Here is a 17,967-nt window from a genome sequence, read left to right as displayed (position 1 = left end):
GGCCACTAATCACATTGTATAACCACGATTTGTGCCGCTAAATATGCACATTTTCGAACAAACTCTATATGCATTGTGTAATATGATGTTATAGGACTGTCATCTGAAGAATTCTGAGAAGGTTAGTGAAAAAATTTATATATTTTGGTGGTTTATACGTTATCGCTATTTTTGCCTTGAATCAATGCTGTTGTGATGTTTGCTATTGTGGTAAGCTAATATAACGCTATATTGTGTTTTCGCTGTAAAACACTTAGAAAATCTGAAATATTGGCTGGATTCACAAGATCTGTGTCTTTCATCTGCTGTACGCTGTGTATTTTTAAGAAATGTTTTATGATGAGTAATTAGGTAATACACGATGGTCTCTGTAGTTATTCTAGTCGCTTTGGTGAGAGTTGTGATGGTGGCTGCAATGGTAAACTATGATTTATACCTGAAATATGCACATTTTTCTAACAAAACATATGCTATACAATAAATATGTTATCAGACTCATCTGATGAAGTTGTTTCTTGGTTAGTGGCTATTTATATCTTTATTTGGTCGAATTTGTGATAGCTACTGATGCAGTAAGAAAATGGTGGAGTAAAAAAATGGTGGAGTAAAAAAGTGATGTCTTTTGCTAACGTGGTTAGCTAATAGATTTACATATTGTGTCTTCCCTGTAAAACATTTTAAAAATCAGAAATGATGGCTGGATTCACAAGATGTGTATCTTTCATTTGGTGTCTTGGACTTGTGATTTCATGAACATTTTATTATATGATATCCCTGTGGCTTTAGGCTAGGCTATGCTAGTCAGCTTTTTTGATGGGGGGGATCCCGGATCCGGGTTTGTGAGGCGTTAGAGGATAACTTACAATTATTTGAGAACATAGCCCACTAGACAAATCATTACAAACAGTAACCAGCCAAGTGGAACAGTTACACAAGTCAGAAATAGAGATAAAATGAATCCCTTTGATGATCTTCATATGGTTGCACTCAGCAGACATTCATTTACTCAATAAATGTTCCTTTTTTTCGATAAAGTCTCTTTATATCCAAAAACCTCTTTCGTTTTTCTCAGTAATCCACAGGCTCAAACGCAGTCAAAACAGGCAGACAAAAAAATCCAAATTGTATCCGTAAAGTTCATAGAAACATGTCAACGATGTTTATATTCAATCCTCAGGTTGTTTTTAGCCTAAATCGATAATATTTCAACCGGACAATAACGTCGTCAATTTAAAAGGTAAACAAGAAACGCACTTTCTCGGTCTCGCGCATGAAAAAGCTCTGTGACACTTTAGGGTCCACTCGTTCAGACTGCTCTTACTTCCTCATTATTCAGAATACAAGCCTGAAACAATTTCTAAAGACTGTTGACATCTAGTGGAAGGCATAGAAACTGCAATTTGAGTCCTAAGTCAATGGATACTGTAATGGCATTGAATAGAAAGCTACAAAACCAAAAAAACAACTACTTCCTGAATGGATTTTTCTCAGGTTTTCGCCTGCCAAATCAGTTCTGTTATACTCAGACACTATTTTAACAGTTTTGGAAAGTTTAGAGTTTTCTATCCAAATCTACCAGTTATATGCATATCATATCTTCTGGGCCCAAGAAGCAGGCAGTTTAATTTGGGCATGCATTTCATCCAAAATTTCGAATGCTGCCCCCTACCCTAGAGAAGTTAAAGTGTCTGAATGCTTGGGATATTTAAGTAATTTTTTAAATAAATTAAACTTTTTCTAAAAACCTGTTTTTGCTTTGTCATTATGGGGTATTGTGTGTAGATTTAGAGTATAAAACAATGTAATACATTTTAGAATAAGGCTGTAACCTACCTGGAAAATGTCAAGGGATCTGAATACTTTCTGAAGGGACTGTACGCGGATGGCTTTGATTGACGGGTGCTTTTACGGGGGTGTGCATGTGTGAGTTTGCTAATTCTCTCTCTAGGACTATGTTCTATGGAGGTACATTTGTGTCTTTTTGTCAAGAGCAAAACTTTTCTTTTCAATCAAAAATAATTGTTCTGAAAGCAAAAAAACGATGCTTCAAAGTAAAAATAATAATAATTTGCAATCAAATATTTTGTAATAGAGCAATTAACTTTATGCATTTTATTCCCCAAAAATGAAAACAAAACTCCAATTTAATTTCGCTATTAACCACGCTCCATTTTGGCTAGGCTGCCCCCTTTGCTTGCAGTGCTTTTTTGTTGTTGCTTTAAAAAAAAATTGAAACACTCGTTCTTCGTGTGCACTTTTGACCCAACAGCTGTGGGCGGGCTTTAGTGGGAGGTGTGGATGATGCTTCTCCATTGGTCAGCCATTATTTGAGTGTCAATTTGGCTACAACCAATACTGTTCAGCCTTTCTTTCCGACACAAAGGAAGTCATAGCGGACACATACGAGAAGGACTGTGTGATGATGGAATCTCAGGTAAACAGCACTGGGTGTTTTTCCGTCCATCTTCTACATAGCTAGAAGTTAGCTCCTGCGATTCAGTGTCGGTTCTGAACATTTTCTAAATTTCAACATCTGGTAGGCCTACATTATGATCAAATAGCCACAGTAGCCTAATTGGTCACTGTTAAAACAGTACATTTAAAGCTGGTACAGCCTCTGTGTTCACAGTAAACGCACGCCGGAAGTTGCACAGAATTTGCACAACATTCAAGTTTGTGCTCTTTAGACGGCAACATTTTTTGGGGAAAAATGCTCTACACTGCTGTACAATGTGACTATTTTACTCGCATATGCGCTTAAATATTTTGCTCTGCGACCTGGAATTTTATTTGGGAGCACTAGTGCACCTAGAAAAATGTACGATTCTTGCTTTAATATCGCAAATATGTTTTATTCTGTTCCTAAATTTCTTGGTGCGCCAACATCTTTCAACTTAGTCGCACACGTGCTCCATGACAATTCTTTGACATAGGCTTTGAATCCTAGGAAAATACAAACAAGATATTTGGTTTACTTGTCCTGTTGCGATACCATGGACACATAACTACCTTGAATTTAGATAGCTAGCTTGCTGTTGCTAGCTAATTTGTCCTGGGATATATACATTGACTTATTTTCCCTGAAATGCACAAGGTCCACTACTCGGACAATTAATCCACACACAACAGTCAACCGCATCGTTTCTAGTCATCTCTCCTCCTTCCAGGCTTTTTCTTTTTTGGACTTTATATGGCAATTGGCAACAAACTTTCATAAGGTGTATTACCATAACTGACCTCAGTTCATCTTTCAAGCACCCACGTAGGTGTAACCAATGAGGAGATGCCACGTGGGTATATACTTCTAAAAGCCAATGAGGAGATTGGAGAGACAGGACTTGCAGCGCGTCCACAAATAGAATCCACTTTAGCACCTGGCAATTTTAGCACCTGGCAACGCAGACGCTCGTGAGCAGTGTGGGTGCAATGATTGAATAACATGTATGTGTACATATATTTTGCAACGCTCGCTCATGCAACGCTACCTGTGTGGTCAGCATGTAATGCTCTTGTAGCTGAATGGAAGCAAGTCCCCGCAGCAAGGTTCCAACATCTAATGTAAAGCCTTCCCAGAAGAGTGAAGGCTGTTATAGCAGCAAATGGGGGACCAACTCCTTATTAATGCCCATGATTTTGGAATGAGATGTTCGACAAGCAGGTGTCCACATACTTTTGGGCATGTAGTGTATACTGTCAGACTGCTTAGAAAACACGGTCAGTTTGTTCGCAAGGCTAATTGTCCATAATTTCTCATCCTATGAGCAGTAGGCTAACAAACTGTTTGTGTGGCTCGCTAGCGCTTGAGAGGTCTACAATCTGTCGGCAGCGAATTCCACACAGGAGTAGCTCTCCCTGGTTTATTTACAGTTCATTTTGAGACTTAATTGCCATTGTGGAGGTTATTGATCCTGGAGTGGCCCGGCCATGGGCATCAATCGTCCGCTGTCCCCAAAGGGTCATGGACAATTTATCCAGCCTGAATCATGGCCCTCATTGGCAATCTCTAGGCGTGCAGCACTGCCTCATACAGAGTTAGGGAGAATTAATTGAAATGATATTGAGTTTACATGAGTCTAGACCAGCGTTTCCCAAACTCTTGTCTTCGGGACCCCAAGGGGTGCACGTTTTTTTTTTTTTTAACATTACACAGTTAATTCAAATGATTAAGTCTTGATGATTAGTTGATTTATTAAAATCATCTGTGTAGTGTTTGGGCAAAAACTAAAACGTGTTTGGAAAACCCTGGTCTAGACTAATGAGATATGGGCAGCATCTATCCTTGTTGGGCGTTGTATGGAGGATGTTGCATGGTGGTTAGGCTTCTGGTGAGGTCAATCAATTGCATATTTTTCAGACTGCTGACTTGGGAGCGCTAGCCTGGGCTAGATGGGAAAGTGGTCTATATAATTCAGGAATTAAAAAAGAAACATGAAATGGATAATTTTCTATTTACATAAGGCTGTCAGGAGTTGGAACATGTTCGTTTGAAAGTCCTGCTCAGACCTGTCCCCTGTCTTTTCAGGGCACAAATTGTTACCGCCTGAGGTTTGTCGACACATCTTAGACTCTGGAGTGATTCTGGACCTCTGAAAGAACAGATTCTCCCACACTCCGCCACGACCTGCTGCCACCCTGGCGATGTCAAGAGTCCCGAGTCCCCCTCCCCCTGCGGAAATGTCCAGCGGGCCTGTGGCGGAGAGCTGGTGCTACACTCAGGTAAGGGATGGGTGTAAGTGTGGGGTTGGGGATTAGAATAATTATTTTCTCAGGAGGTCAGAGCACGCATCTCTTCATTATATTGCCTCCCATCTCTGGCGGTGTTCCCCCCCACAGATCAAAGTGGTAAAATTCTCCTACATGTGGACCATCAACAACTTCAGCTTCTGTCGCGAGGAGATGGGCGAGGTCATTAAGAGCTCCACCTTCTCCTCAGGCGCCAATGACAAGCTCAAATGGTGCGTGGTGGAAAATATTTTTCTTTACATGTTTCAAGATGTTGTATTTGTTATGAAAGACCATCAAAATTCGACACAATGACTAAGGCATTATCACCAGATGTTGTTGGTTGGAGAGTTAGCAATGGCACCAGTGCAAATTTTGCTGCTAACAGCCCAACTCTTGTGTCAATGGTAGCTAACCTCTTTGATGAGAGTGCTGTGTTTAACTGTTGAATATTGACTGTTTCCTCGCTCATAATTCTAACAGGTGTCTGCGGGTGAACCCTAAAGGGCTGGATGAGGAGAGCAAAGACTACCTTTCCCTCTACTTGCTCCTGGTTAGCTGTCCCAAGGCTGAGGTGCGTGCCAAGTTCAAGTTCTCCATCCTCAACGCCAAGGGAGAAGAGACCAAAGCCATGGGTGAGTGGGGTTAGCAGTAGCCACTCTGATGGAGAGCTTTGAGAAATGTAAAGAATAGGATGGGTGTGCCGAGTACTCGGATAAAACAAGTGTCGTAACATATATGGGACATTTTCCAGATACAATTGTGATACAAGTCTTTTTGTGATCGTAAAAAAGTCATTTTCAGCTGCCAGCACGCATCTTTCTCAAGTCAGAGATGCTGCATGCTCTTAATGACTCAATTGGATCGTTCAGCTGTCTAAAAAAGAAATGGGTGGGCTGTATGTTGATGCTGCTGCTACGATTGGATAGAGCGCAGCTGTAACGCTCTTCAGCTCCTCATTGCATGACAGTTTCTTCAGTCAGTTCTCCTCTCACGTTTTGCTCCGGTCATTTAGATTGTTGCTGCCAGCTGTTTATATGATAAAAAATAAGTGAGTGAGGATGTAGGAAAAAAATATGAAACCATGCTGAGTGACAGCAAACATGCCTGCTGCAAGTTCTGAGAACACACACACCTCCGCTGTTCCTGGAGCTTTTTGTGGTCTATAAACATGCAAGGAGATTATTAGGTAGGTCTAGGCTATTGCCAAGAACCATTTTGAAGCACTTACGTTTTTCCTATTACGAGTATACGATACGATTACAAATACTAGTATGGCCAGATTGGCAAACCCCTATAGAATAGTATGCTTGAACATTTTTGTCATTGGTCTCTCTTGTCTGCATTGCAATTCAGCGTTTAGCTGCAAATGTGTACATCATGAAATAAACTAAAGTAGATTTGCAAATTGTTGAAGTATTATCAAGACAACCTTTAGCGGGTCAAATCAGCTCACCGGCCAGATTTGGCTCATCGGCCGCCTGCCTGTTGAAAACCCTTACTCTAGTTCAACACATGAGTCTATGTATAAATAGAAGTGTTTCTCACAAACGTTTCCTCTCTCCTTGCCTCTGCAGAAAGCCAGAGAGCATATCGGTTTGTCCAGGGGAAGGACTGGGGCTTTAAGAAGTTCATCCGCCGAGACTTCCTGTTGGACGAGGCCAACGGTCTTCTGCCTGACGACAAGCTCACCTTGTTTTGTGAGGTAAGACCCCATTCCACTAAATGAGACAGGCTTAAAAGGGGAAATTTTCCTGTCAAATCAATTAATCATCTTTAGACATTAGGCTATTTTTCAGGTCTGAAAACATCTGACAAACTTTGATTTTGTAGTGAAATGTTCCTTTAAACAAGAAGATGGGGAAAATTTAAGAGTGTACAGACTGTCCTTTGTGTTCATTTCAGGTGGCCTGGTTTACATTCCCCCTGTATCTCAGCTATTCATGTCTCTGAGGTTGGGTGGGCTGCTGCGGTTGTCATTGTTTTAAATGATTTAGTTGTTTTTGGGGGTTGATGTGGTTGTCTTTGTTTCATTGGAGCACATTGGAAGGCTTAGTTAATATAAATGTCTCTTTTTGATGGGATCCGTTTGATCGTTGGGCAAAGCGTCTATCATAGTCCAAAACTATTCTAGAATATTGGACCTTTTGGCTTTCATACTTTTAGATTTCTCAGTGCAGCTCAAGCTATTTTTCCAGCTGTTAACAGGACTCTTACCGGAGCCATGTCTGTTGGGAATTGTGGGGAGGTGCATGTTCGGGCTGTGCGTCCCCCACAGATGGTGGTGTCAGATATGTCACAATGGGACTCCGGACTATCGCTTCTCATCATCTGTGGACTTGCTGATTTATGCTTCAGGCAGTATGTATTTAGACAGAGCAGCTTTAGTGGCTTCACATTGTTGATAATTGTGACCAGGTTGGTTTGGTGGGCTTACTCTCTGGCTGTGTTTAGACAGGCAGGCAGGCAAATTCTGTTTTTTTTTCACAAATTGGTCTTCAGGTCTGATATCAAAAGACCAAATAGCGGAAAAAAGATTAGAATTGGTCTGCCTGTCTAAACGCGGCCTCTGTTTTCTCAAGGTGAGTGTGGTGCAGGACTCTGTGAACATCTCGGGTCAGAACACCATGAACATGGTGAAGGTGCCTGACTGCAGACTGGCTGATGAGCTGGGCGGGCTGTGGGAGAACTCGCGCTTCACCGACTGCTCCCTGTGTGTGGCCGGGCAGGAGTTCCAGGCCCACAAAGCCATATTAGCAGGTACAGACAGAACACACACACACACACACATTCATAAAATGCAGACGCCTCCAATTTCTATTGAGGCCCAGTGGCATGATCTAATCTTTTAATCTAAATAAATATTTGTATTTTCCTCAGCACGCTCGCCTGTCTTCAGTGCCATGTTTGAGCATGAGATGGAGGAGAGCAAAAAGGTGAGTCAGGGGCCCCTTTCCTCAATCTTCCTTCACTTGGATCCTCTTAACATGTTTGTACGTCTAAAAATATATACCTGGCTTTATTTAGCCAGGTAAATCATCCTCTTTTATAATATTGACTTCAAAGTCATGTTTTTTGTTCTTGGCTTAAAACATTTCTGTAAAAAATGGTTGTTTCACTATTTTATTCCCAATCTGCTGGTGTAATGGCATAATTTAACAGAATGCAGATACTTATAGTATCTGCAGCGACTTACTGTCAGTTCATAGTGAAAGGTGTTTCGTAGACCATTCTATTGCACAAGGCTGTTTGACGAAACCCAACAATAGGGTTTCTAAAATAAAATCATCTCAAAGCAGCCCGATCCCAGGAATTGCGTTTCTTATCCTTTGTGTGCTTGCAACAATAAGAAATTAAATTGTGTGAGATGCCTCAACCATTCTGAAATCCTTTTCAGAAAACAAGGCCATTTTTCAGTCATGGAGCAAGGTTTTTTTCAGTTTTTTTCCAAATTGAACTTTTTTGAAACCGAAAGAAATGGTCCACCTTACAATTTCAGACACACAATGGTCAATGAACAGCGATGAGGGGGAAGACGCCGAAATCTATTTTCTCTTTGATGTTTTAGTTGTATTTCCTATTTTGTAATTGAAAGGGCAGCTCTCAAAGTTCCCCACAAAAACATGTATCATGCACATGTTGTACGTTATTCCACTTCGGCTTCCTCTCACGTGGATCAATATTAAACTTCTAAAAATGTGCAATTTACATGTATCGAATCTCTCTGGCTTTCTCCTTCCCCCTTTCTCTGCCTCACCGTTTTTCTCTCACCTGCTCTCTCCACCTCTCTAGAACCGAGTGGAGATCAACGACGTGGAGCCAGAGGTCTTCAAGGAGATGATGTGTTTCATCTACACAGACAAGGCCCCCAACTTGGACAAGATGGCTGACGACCTTCTAGCAGCCGCTGACAAGGTAGGGTGAAGTTGACCCTTGACCAGTGTTCCCATTCTTGGTCCTGGGGGATCCTAAGGGGCGCACGTTTTTTTGTTTTTGCCCTAGCACTACACAGCGGATTCAAATAATCAACTCATTATTAAGCTTTTATTATTTGAATCCACTGTGTATTGCTAGGGCAAAAACTAAATGTGCAGCTGATCCTAGATCTGTACCTAGGGGAAACTTCACCCCGTAGCGACAATGAAGCATCAAAGTTTATTGGTCACGTACACAGTTTAGCAGATGTTATAGCGTGTGCAGCAAAATGATTATATTACTAGCACCTATCAATGCAGTAAAATGTCAAGACAGGTACACAAATAATCAACTAAATAAAACAACAAAAGAAAGAACAACAACTCAAATAGCACTAACAGTAATCCAAATGCAATCTACACCAGATGCATTTACACAAGATGTACTAGGAATTAAATGTACAGCAGTAGATACAGTAAACTCAAGAATTCAGAATATAATTCAATATGTGATGTGTGTGTGTGTAAACAGTGTAACTAAAATGCAATTTACAGTAGTAGAAATATTAGAATGAGCTATGTGAAGAATACAGCATATAAATACACTACAAACCCCCATAGCAAAATGGATAGAATTGCAGGGTGTTGGGTTATTTTTTTTCGTTTCATTCCATTCTTCCAACCTACAAAATGCATTTCTGAACTGGTTCGAACAACAACAAAAAGTACCGGTTTGTATAGTTCCTTTCTGTTCCTTTTTTGGCTCAACATTAAATTACTTCACCGGGGATAGAGCAGCTTGCTATGGAGCAGGCAAACTATAGTTGTGTTAGCCTAGGCGTGGGTGCTATCGGCTGCCTAGGCTATAGTTGTTTACATGCGTGATGGACAACCAAGTGTAGGGCGTGAGTTGCAACTGGAATTCTACGGGTTGCGAGAGAAGGTGGAGGAGTAGGAGGTTTGGTTTGAAGCGCTGGAGATCTTATGACATACATTATCTTAATTAGGCCCACAGAATTATACTTACGGAGGAGCGGCTTCTATGGGGGAAGATATACTTTTTGAATATCTTTGAACTTCCGAGAGTTGGACTAGAGCTAACAAGCTTGTGTGTGTGCAGAGCAGAACCCAAATTAAAAACACGTCTTGCCTTTTTATAGTTAATAAATTCAATGTGAAATGTGAAAACTATAGTATCCTTAACTAGCATTGAAAAAGATAATCCACGTTGCCTACACATGCACACAAAGATTTTCAACTGACAGGCAGACACTGGAATACCTTTCTGAGTGACCGAGTGAGGGCTTTGTTATAGGAGCCTTGTTTTGTGTTTTGTGGAACTGAAAAAAAATGCCCGGAATGTGAAAGAACATTAACCGGTTCTCATGCTCAGATAGGGAACAGTATAGATATCACTTTCGTTTCTGATTTAGTTATTTTCCGGTCTTCTGTTCCTTCTGTCCCAACCTCTGCTTTTGACCATCCACTGCAGCCCTGTTGATGTGGATGAGGGCATGCTCTCTCGGTCTCCTTTAGTCAACAATCAGCTCCTTCGTATTGTTGACATTGACGACGGAGAGGTTATTTTCCTGGCACCACTCCGCCAAGGCACTCGCCTCCTTCCCGTAGGCTGTCTTGTTGTTAGTAATCAGGCCTACCACTGTTGTCATCAACAAACTTGAGTTGATGTGCATGGCCACGCAGTCATGGGTGAACAGGGCGTGTAGGAGGGGACTGAGCACACACCCCGGTGTTGTTGTTTACCTTCACCACTTGGGGTTGGCCCATCAGGAAGTCCAGGACCCAGTTGCACAGGAAGGGCTTCAGACCCAGGGCCCTGAGCTTAGTGATGAGCTTGGAGGGCACTATGGTGTTGAAGGCTGAGCTGTAGTAATTGGCGAACAGCATTCTTACATAGGTAATCCTCTTGTCCAGGTGGGAGAGCAGTGCGATGGCGTTTACTTCGTCAGTGGATCTGTTGGGGCGGTATGCAAATTGTGGTGTCATGTAAAAAAATTAGAGTGGTCTTCGGTAGAGCCCACTGTAGCAACGTTTCACAATGGAAAACAAACAAAAAAAAATTCTGGGGACAAGTTCACGGTCGTTTTCATGAAGACACACAGAAAATGAATTCAACTGTTTCTTATTGTACAAATTCTGATAGTCCCTCCGGTTTTCTTCTGGTTGCGTATGAATCGGGCAGTTTCTCACCGTTTTCAAAATATTCCTTCCAACAATGTCCTTGAAATGCCTCCCCCTTCTTCTTCCCCCTCAATAACACTAATACATTGAAGGATATGTTTCAAACCTGATGTTTATAAAGACGTGAAATGTACAGTGTACCCCATTTATATAAAATTACGCAATTGGGCTGAATCTACTCTTGAAACAGGGTTTGACATTCAGGTAAATTTGCCAGTATACTGGGCCAGTGCCAACTCGAAGCATAATTTACATTTTATCTTTAGTTTTCTGGCTGAGTAAGTAGCCTATAGCCTATAATGACCTACCCTCCATACACAAATAGTTACAATTTAACTTGTCAATATCATATTAACATAGATTGTTTGGAGGGTAAAAAGGGTGTTATTGTTAGCGATTTTGAACAGTCAGCAGTCTATTGTTGTAGGGCACTATAAAATCGTATATTTTGCTAAATTCATGGAACAATAAAAAATAAACATTTAGGAGGTGTAGTTGTCCTTAAATTCAATTGTGCACCTAGCAAGAGACCATTGTTTGGCTAGCTGTATTTCTGTACTGTGTTTTTGTACTGTACGCCAATGCACTAAAAGTGTAGGCTACATGTGACGGCAGAGTTTGCAAAACCAATACCCCAAGATTGGTAGTAGTATCATTCTGCCAGGTAGGCCTACTTTGCAGTAAACATTTAATTGGGAAGATTTGTTGGGAAAGCCTTAAGAAATGTTCATTCAAATGGAGAATGATGACTGAATTGCGCATCGTAAAGACTCACCCAAGACTTCAGACCAAACTTTTTGAATTTTGTGAGCTGCTCCACGCGACAACCAGTTAAGAGCTGCACTCTCTGGCTACCTGACGGATTATTCCGCTCAAACTAGGTTATGTGTGCGGCGCGAGTGTGATAAAGAATCTACTTAACGAACTAATGGCTTCAGGAATTCGTCTTTTTTTCCTATCAATTATTTAGCCTAGATTGAAAATTGCATTATTACAAAACAAAGTGTTACAAGCCCAGGCGGGTCTCTGACACGGATGATGAACTGCTCTGGAGGGTTGTCGAGCCCTGTACAATACCCGTGAAAGGTTCTAATGGAAAGATTGTGTCTGTAAAAACCCTATGCCTCCACCTGAGCACATTGCCTGCCACTTAGAAGAACAATTTTCATAGAAGATACATTTTTCCTTAGTGTTTTGTTTGTCCTCGTTTTCATGTTCCTTCTCTCCCTAACCCACCTCATCCATCTGTGTCTCTGTCTGTCTCTCTGTGCGTCTCAGTATGCTCTTGAGAGGCTGAAGGTGATGTGTGAGGATGCGCTGTGCACCAGTCTGTCTGTGGAGAACGCTGCAGAGATCCTCATCCTGGCAGACCTGCACAGTGCCGACCAGCTCAAAACACAGGCTGTGGACTTCATCAACTAGTGAGTTAACTACTGTGTGTGTTCGGGGGGGCACAACGAGCTAGCAGTCTCCTATACCAGTGTTTCTTAATCTTGTTCCAGGGTACCCAGTGCACATTTTAGTTTTTGAAATTGTCCCCCTCTCTCTCTCTCTAGCCATGCTGCCGAGGTTATGGAGACGGCGGGCTGGAAGTCCATGGTGGCGTCCCATCCTCACCTGGTGGCCGAAGCCTACCGCTCACTGGCCTCGGCCCAGTACCCCTTCCTGGGACCGCCCCGGAAACGCCTCAAACAGTCTTAACACACATACCACCACCCGCCCTCCTCGCACGCACAGGAGAAATCTCTTCCCACCACAGTTAACGCCTCTCCCTCAACCCCTCCGTCCCATATCTGAACCTGCTGTATTTGTCTTCTGAGATAGAGGGGGGAAATGGAGGAGAGGGCCAACAGTCAGGATAAGAAGGGGATGTTTTGTTTACAATGAGCTGCTAGGCTACGCTAAAAACCCTCTTTCTCCTCAGCTCTGGCTTAATGAGGTCGGTGTTTGTTGTGAACCCGTAACCACAAGAAGGCCTGCGTCCTTCGATGACATGCAGTCTACCAACTGCATAGGAGATTGGGGGGGAAGAAATTGACAAATCCAACCAAGCCCACAAGAAACACTCTTTCGAACATGGAGGATACAAGAGGACGAGAGCAAAGTGGAGTGGCGCATAGCAAGGCCTTCACTGCACATGTGTAGATTAGCTTTGTCTGTCCCTTTCTCTGTTCTCATTGGTTGACAACCATAGGCGCAGGTGTCAATCGAAAAAAGGGCGAAAAGGGCCTATTTGATAGACTGGTTAAGTAGAGGCAGCACGAAGGAATGGGCCTGTTTACCAGGATGACCTAGGAGCCCAGGGCCAAGGGCCTGTTCAAAGACTGTGGAAACCCTGTTTTTAAAGTAGTGGGGAAAATGTTGCACTAATGTTACAGGTCAGCCCTTTGTCAAATGCCGCTGCCGCTGCAGCGATACAGAGTACTGTAGTAGAGAAGCACACATAACGCAAGCTTAGTGGGCGAAACCGTTGGACCGCCAAGGACAAATACCCTTTAACCTTCAAGCTAGCGATGGGTCATTTTGACCCCTGAGGCATATTTTTTATCATAGCCCAGAGATGGTTTATTAAATTCTTTAAATTTTTCATGACTTTGTCAATCAACTTGTTCTTAATAAATCGAAATCATTGTTTAGTGTTTCTGTATCAATGTGGACTCTTAAAAAAATTATACTGCTTTGGAGTCATTTTTTAAAAACAAGTTAGCCATACCATCAGAGGGTGGAGGGAGACCTGTATCTGTGATTTTGACCAGATAGACAGATCATTTGCAGAAATGCTGTATACAGGTGACTGCCAAAATAAAGGAACCGCCAACATAACGTGTCTTAATAGGGTGTCAAGACAGGTAGGCTACCATCTCAGTTGTCTGTCTTGGTACCCTATGATTCAAAAAGTAAGCGATTTGATTTAACATCCAGGGAATGCATGATTTATAATTTTTTTATTTGCAACCTGTCAAAATAGGATCCCGAATGATCAGATTTATTTTAGGCTCATCAGAGAATTTGCTGACATTCTTGTGCATATCGGCTTAATAGGCTATATTATTCACCACCTGAGGAAGTGGGGTCTCAAAACACTTAGCTAGATTGCTAACTCTAAATATGATATTGTTGCTAAATAGCCATTTAGGCTTATTTATTAATATAGCAGTAAACATCAGCTAATATCCTACAAACACTTTGCAGCGCTAGGCCTAGGCTATGTGATGTTGGCCTATTTACTGCACATGGTGTGCTCTGCATCAAAACTATAGCCTCCTCCGGTTGTAAAGTGGTGCCTTGAACTCAATATTAAGAAGTGAGAAATAAATGATATACTCACAAAGCTCTGGCTCTCCTCTCTTAACTAGAACGATAGTAGATGCTTTGGAAAAAAAAATCCCCACAATTGCAGTTTGGGCATTGGTCATATGCTTGTGCTTCTCTGAATGCATCTCTCCCTCCTCCGTGCGCACAGTGGGGAGAGTGAGTGGACAGGCAGACACTTAAATAGCAGGAATCAGCATAATGCATAGGCTATTACTGTGGTCCCAATAATGGTTTTAGAACAAGCTACAGAAAAGCAGAACATTGCCTACGTACGCAAAATGCTTCAGTAAGAGCAAAGCAATGCCGGTGTCTAATTTTAGGTTTATCGTCCTATGCTCCTTTGAGACCCCTCTTTCAAAGTCACTGAAATCTCTTCTAGCCATGTTAGTCAAAATAATAGGCAACTGGGCCTTTTATACCCTAAGCATGATTGGCGGTTAATTGCTTAATTAACTCCGGAACCACATCTGTGTAAATGCACCTGCTTTCAGTATCCTTTGTATTCCTCATTTGCTCAAGTGTTTCCTTTTATTTTGGCAGTTTCCTGTAGCTCTCCATGTACTCACCTAAGATTGTACTTTTCTATACCACGTATCTTATGACTGTACAAAACCAAAATTTCCTTATATTTGTGCATAATACAAATCTGCCAATGGTATACATACTTGATAGAACTGTAATACAGAACTCAGATACTCTGAATCTACACAGAGAGCCGTATTGGTGTATTATCCAAAAAGTAGTTATTGTAGGGGAAATCTAAAACAGTTGTGATATCAGGTTTCTCTAGAGACATAATATTAAGTAATGCATATCATCATAGGGTGGAGGGGGACCTGTTGCAGTGATCTTGTCCTGAAAGACGGATCACCTGCAGAGATGGAGCACCTTATGTACTCGCATTGGTTATAACTGGTTATTACTAGGTATGAGCGTATACAAAATCCAAATTGATTTAGTTGCAGTCAAAACACCTTTCATAAAAGTCTGTCAGTGGTATGAATACTAGGTAGAACTGTAATCCAGAAACCAGCTATTCTCTGAATGTACATATAGTGCTGTATTGGTGTGTATTCTCAGAAGAAAAAATTCTATGGAAATGCTATATAAATACCAGAATTCCTACAGATATGGGATCTTAATTTGAGACAGTTTGCTACATCAGGAAAGTGCTCCTGCAGCAACAGGAAATGTCAATTATTATGTGGATTATAATTAATGGACATTTTTGTAGGGGTTGATAAATGTTTTAAAGCAAATCAAGTCTGAATTTTTATGCGTAAATTATAAACTTAAGAATCCTTTTTAAACCTCGAATACTCTACAAGTTAACATTACCTGCTGTGCAGGACGTTTCCTGCAACATCAGGGTGACCAAATTAAGATCCTACATCTGTATAATATTTTACATGTCACTTGTTAAGATATTTTGGTTGCTATACAATTTGATTTAATGTGACTTTGAGGATTTGGGCTTACTCTTTTAAGCATGCATTAACCCCTACCACTCCCATTGTTTCGCTAACAGTTGGAAATCCACATATGTAAAATATGTTGGAAGCTTGAGGATTAAAGCTAAATTCTCTGCAAGAGACACAAAAAGAAAAGAAAACCCTCTCCTATATGGAATGTTGCTTGATCTGCATCTTATTTTATCAATAGAAAAGAAAGAGTGGATGTAAAATGTTTTTTGGGGGGGTCATAATCTAATTGTAATTTTGTGTGTGGATTTGTCTTGAAATCTCGGGATTTCTGTTTGAAAACAACCCAGAGAAGATATTGTGCATCAGTTACAATTTTACATTAGGCTTCAATCAGGCTTGTATATATTTTTTTTGTGATTTACTTTCTAGTTGTTTTTCCTCAGAACTGTCCTCATTGTTTTTCATAGGAATTTGTACAGACACACACAATGTATTTTTGAACAATGTAAACAAAAATTTTCAACCATAAAATTGAAAAGCAGTTTTTTTGGGGGGGCTCGGCCCTGGGAGAGAATAACCAGAATGTGAAAACTAAGTATAAAATCTAATATTTCACTACGGTTTTTACCTGGCTGCAAATTAACCGTTTCTTTCCTGTAGACATGTCTGGTAATGCTTAGTTATTGCCGTTTTTTTCTTCCCAAAGGAATAAACCACAGCTATTTTGTAATGAATGCAGCACAGTCTTGGTTCATTGTGTGATAACATGTTTTGTATTCATACCACTTGACTTATTCCACATTTTGTTGTTAGTCAGAATTCAAAATGGATTAAATTGATTTTATCACCCATCTACACACACTACCCCATAATGACAAAGTGAAAACATGTTTTTAGAAATGTTTGCAAATTTATTGAACATAAAATACAGATATCTTCCATACATAATTTTACACCCGTAAGTCAGTACATGTTAGAATCACCTTTGGCAGCGATTACAGCTGTGAATCTTTCTGGGTAAGTCTCAGAGCTTTGCACACCTGAATTGTACAATGTTTGCACATTTATTCTTTTTACACTTCAAGCTGTGTCAAGTTGGTTGTTGATCATTGCTAGACAGCCATTTTCAAGTCTTGCCATGGATTTTCCAGTAGATTGAAGTCAAAACTGTTAACTAGGCACATTCAATGTCCTCATGCTAATCAACTCCAGTGTATATATTTGGCCTTACGTTTTAGGGTATTGTCCTGCTGAAAGGTGAATTTGTCTCCCAGTGTCTATTGAAAAGCAGACCGAAAAGGGTTTTTTCTCTAGGATTTTGCCTGCGCTTAGCTCTATTTGTTATTTTTAACCTAAAGTCCCTAATCCTTGCAGATGACAAGCATAGCCATATCATGATGCAGGCACTACCATGCCTGAAAATATGAAGGGGTACTCCTTAATGAGTTGTTGGATTTGCACCAAACATAACAATTTGTATTCAGGACATAAAGTGAATTTCTTTGCCAGATTTTTTGCAGTTTTACGTTTGTGCCTTATTACAAACAGGATTCATATTTGTACTTATTTCACTGCCATTTAGGTTAGTATTGTGGCGTAACTACAATGTTGTTGATCCATCCTCAGTTTTCTCCTGTCACAGCCTGTAACGGCTGTCTAAGTCCTCCTCCTCGAATGAGGAGGAGTAAGGGTCGGACCAAAACGCAGCGTTGTATGATGACATAATGAATATTTATTAAAGCAAAGACGAACATACGAAGAACACTTGAATAGAAACAAAACAACAAAACGACGTAGACAGACCTGAACTTGAGAACTTACATAGACACGAAGAACGCACGAACAGGTAAGACTAGCCAAACGAACAAACAAACGAAACAGTCCCGTGTGGTGCAGCAGACACAGGAACAATCACCCACAAACAAACAGTGAGAACAGCCTACCTTAATATGGTTCTCAATCAGAGGAAACGTCAAACACCTGCCTCTAATTGAGAACCATATCAGGCGACACATTTAACCCAACATAGAAACACATAACATAGAATGCCCACCCCAACTCACGCCCTGACCAACTAAACACATACAAAAACAAGGAAAACAGGTCAGGAACGTGACACAGCCATTAAACTCGTGTTTTAAAGTCACCATTGGCCTCGTGGTGAAATCCCTGAGCGGTTTCCTTCCTTTCCGGCAACTGAGTTATAAAGGACTCGAGGTCGGCCAATTTAAGTTTTCATAATCGGTAATCTGCATTTTTAGACGCCGATTTATATTTCACTCCACGAGGAGACTGCGTGGCAGGCTGACCACCTTTTACGCTAGTGCAGCAATGAGCCAAGGTTAGTTGCTAGCTAGCATGAAACTTAACTTATAAAAAAACAATCAATC

At 41.0% G+C, this 17,967-nt stretch overlaps 1 protein-coding gene across 1 annotated transcript in view; it reads left to right on the top strand.

The window, feature by feature from the left end:
* The window catches only part of LOC120046377 (speckle-type POZ protein-like), a 42,455-nt gene extending 26,140 nt beyond the window's left edge, over positions 1-16,315 (top strand). The window contains exons 2-10 of the mRNA XM_038991560.1: positions 4,523-4,716; positions 4,834-4,955; positions 5,206-5,357; positions 6,300-6,427; positions 7,305-7,482; positions 7,603-7,658; positions 8,515-8,637; positions 12,117-12,259; positions 12,395-16,315. Coding sequence (XP_038847488.1) covers positions 4,639-4,716; positions 4,834-4,955; positions 5,206-5,357; positions 6,300-6,427; positions 7,305-7,482; positions 7,603-7,658; positions 8,515-8,637; positions 12,117-12,259; positions 12,395-12,539 — 1,125 coding nt within the window. The 5' untranslated portion in view covers positions 4,523-4,638 and the 3' untranslated portion in view covers positions 12,540-16,315. The remainder of the gene's footprint in view (positions 1-4,522; positions 4,717-4,833; positions 4,956-5,205; positions 5,358-6,299; positions 6,428-7,304; positions 7,483-7,602; positions 7,659-8,514; positions 8,638-12,116; positions 12,260-12,394) is intronic.
* The last annotated feature ends 1,652 nt before the right edge of the window (positions 16,316-17,967 follow it).

This window comes from Salvelinus namaycush, chromosome 4 (genome assembly GCF_016432855.1).
Source record: "Salvelinus namaycush isolate Seneca chromosome 4, SaNama_1.0, whole genome shotgun sequence".
Lineage (NCBI taxonomy): Eukaryota > Metazoa > Chordata > Actinopteri > Salmoniformes > Salmonidae > Salvelinus > Salvelinus namaycush.
Note: the sequence above shows the minus strand (reverse complement) of the source record. Positions and strands in the feature narration are given on the sequence as shown.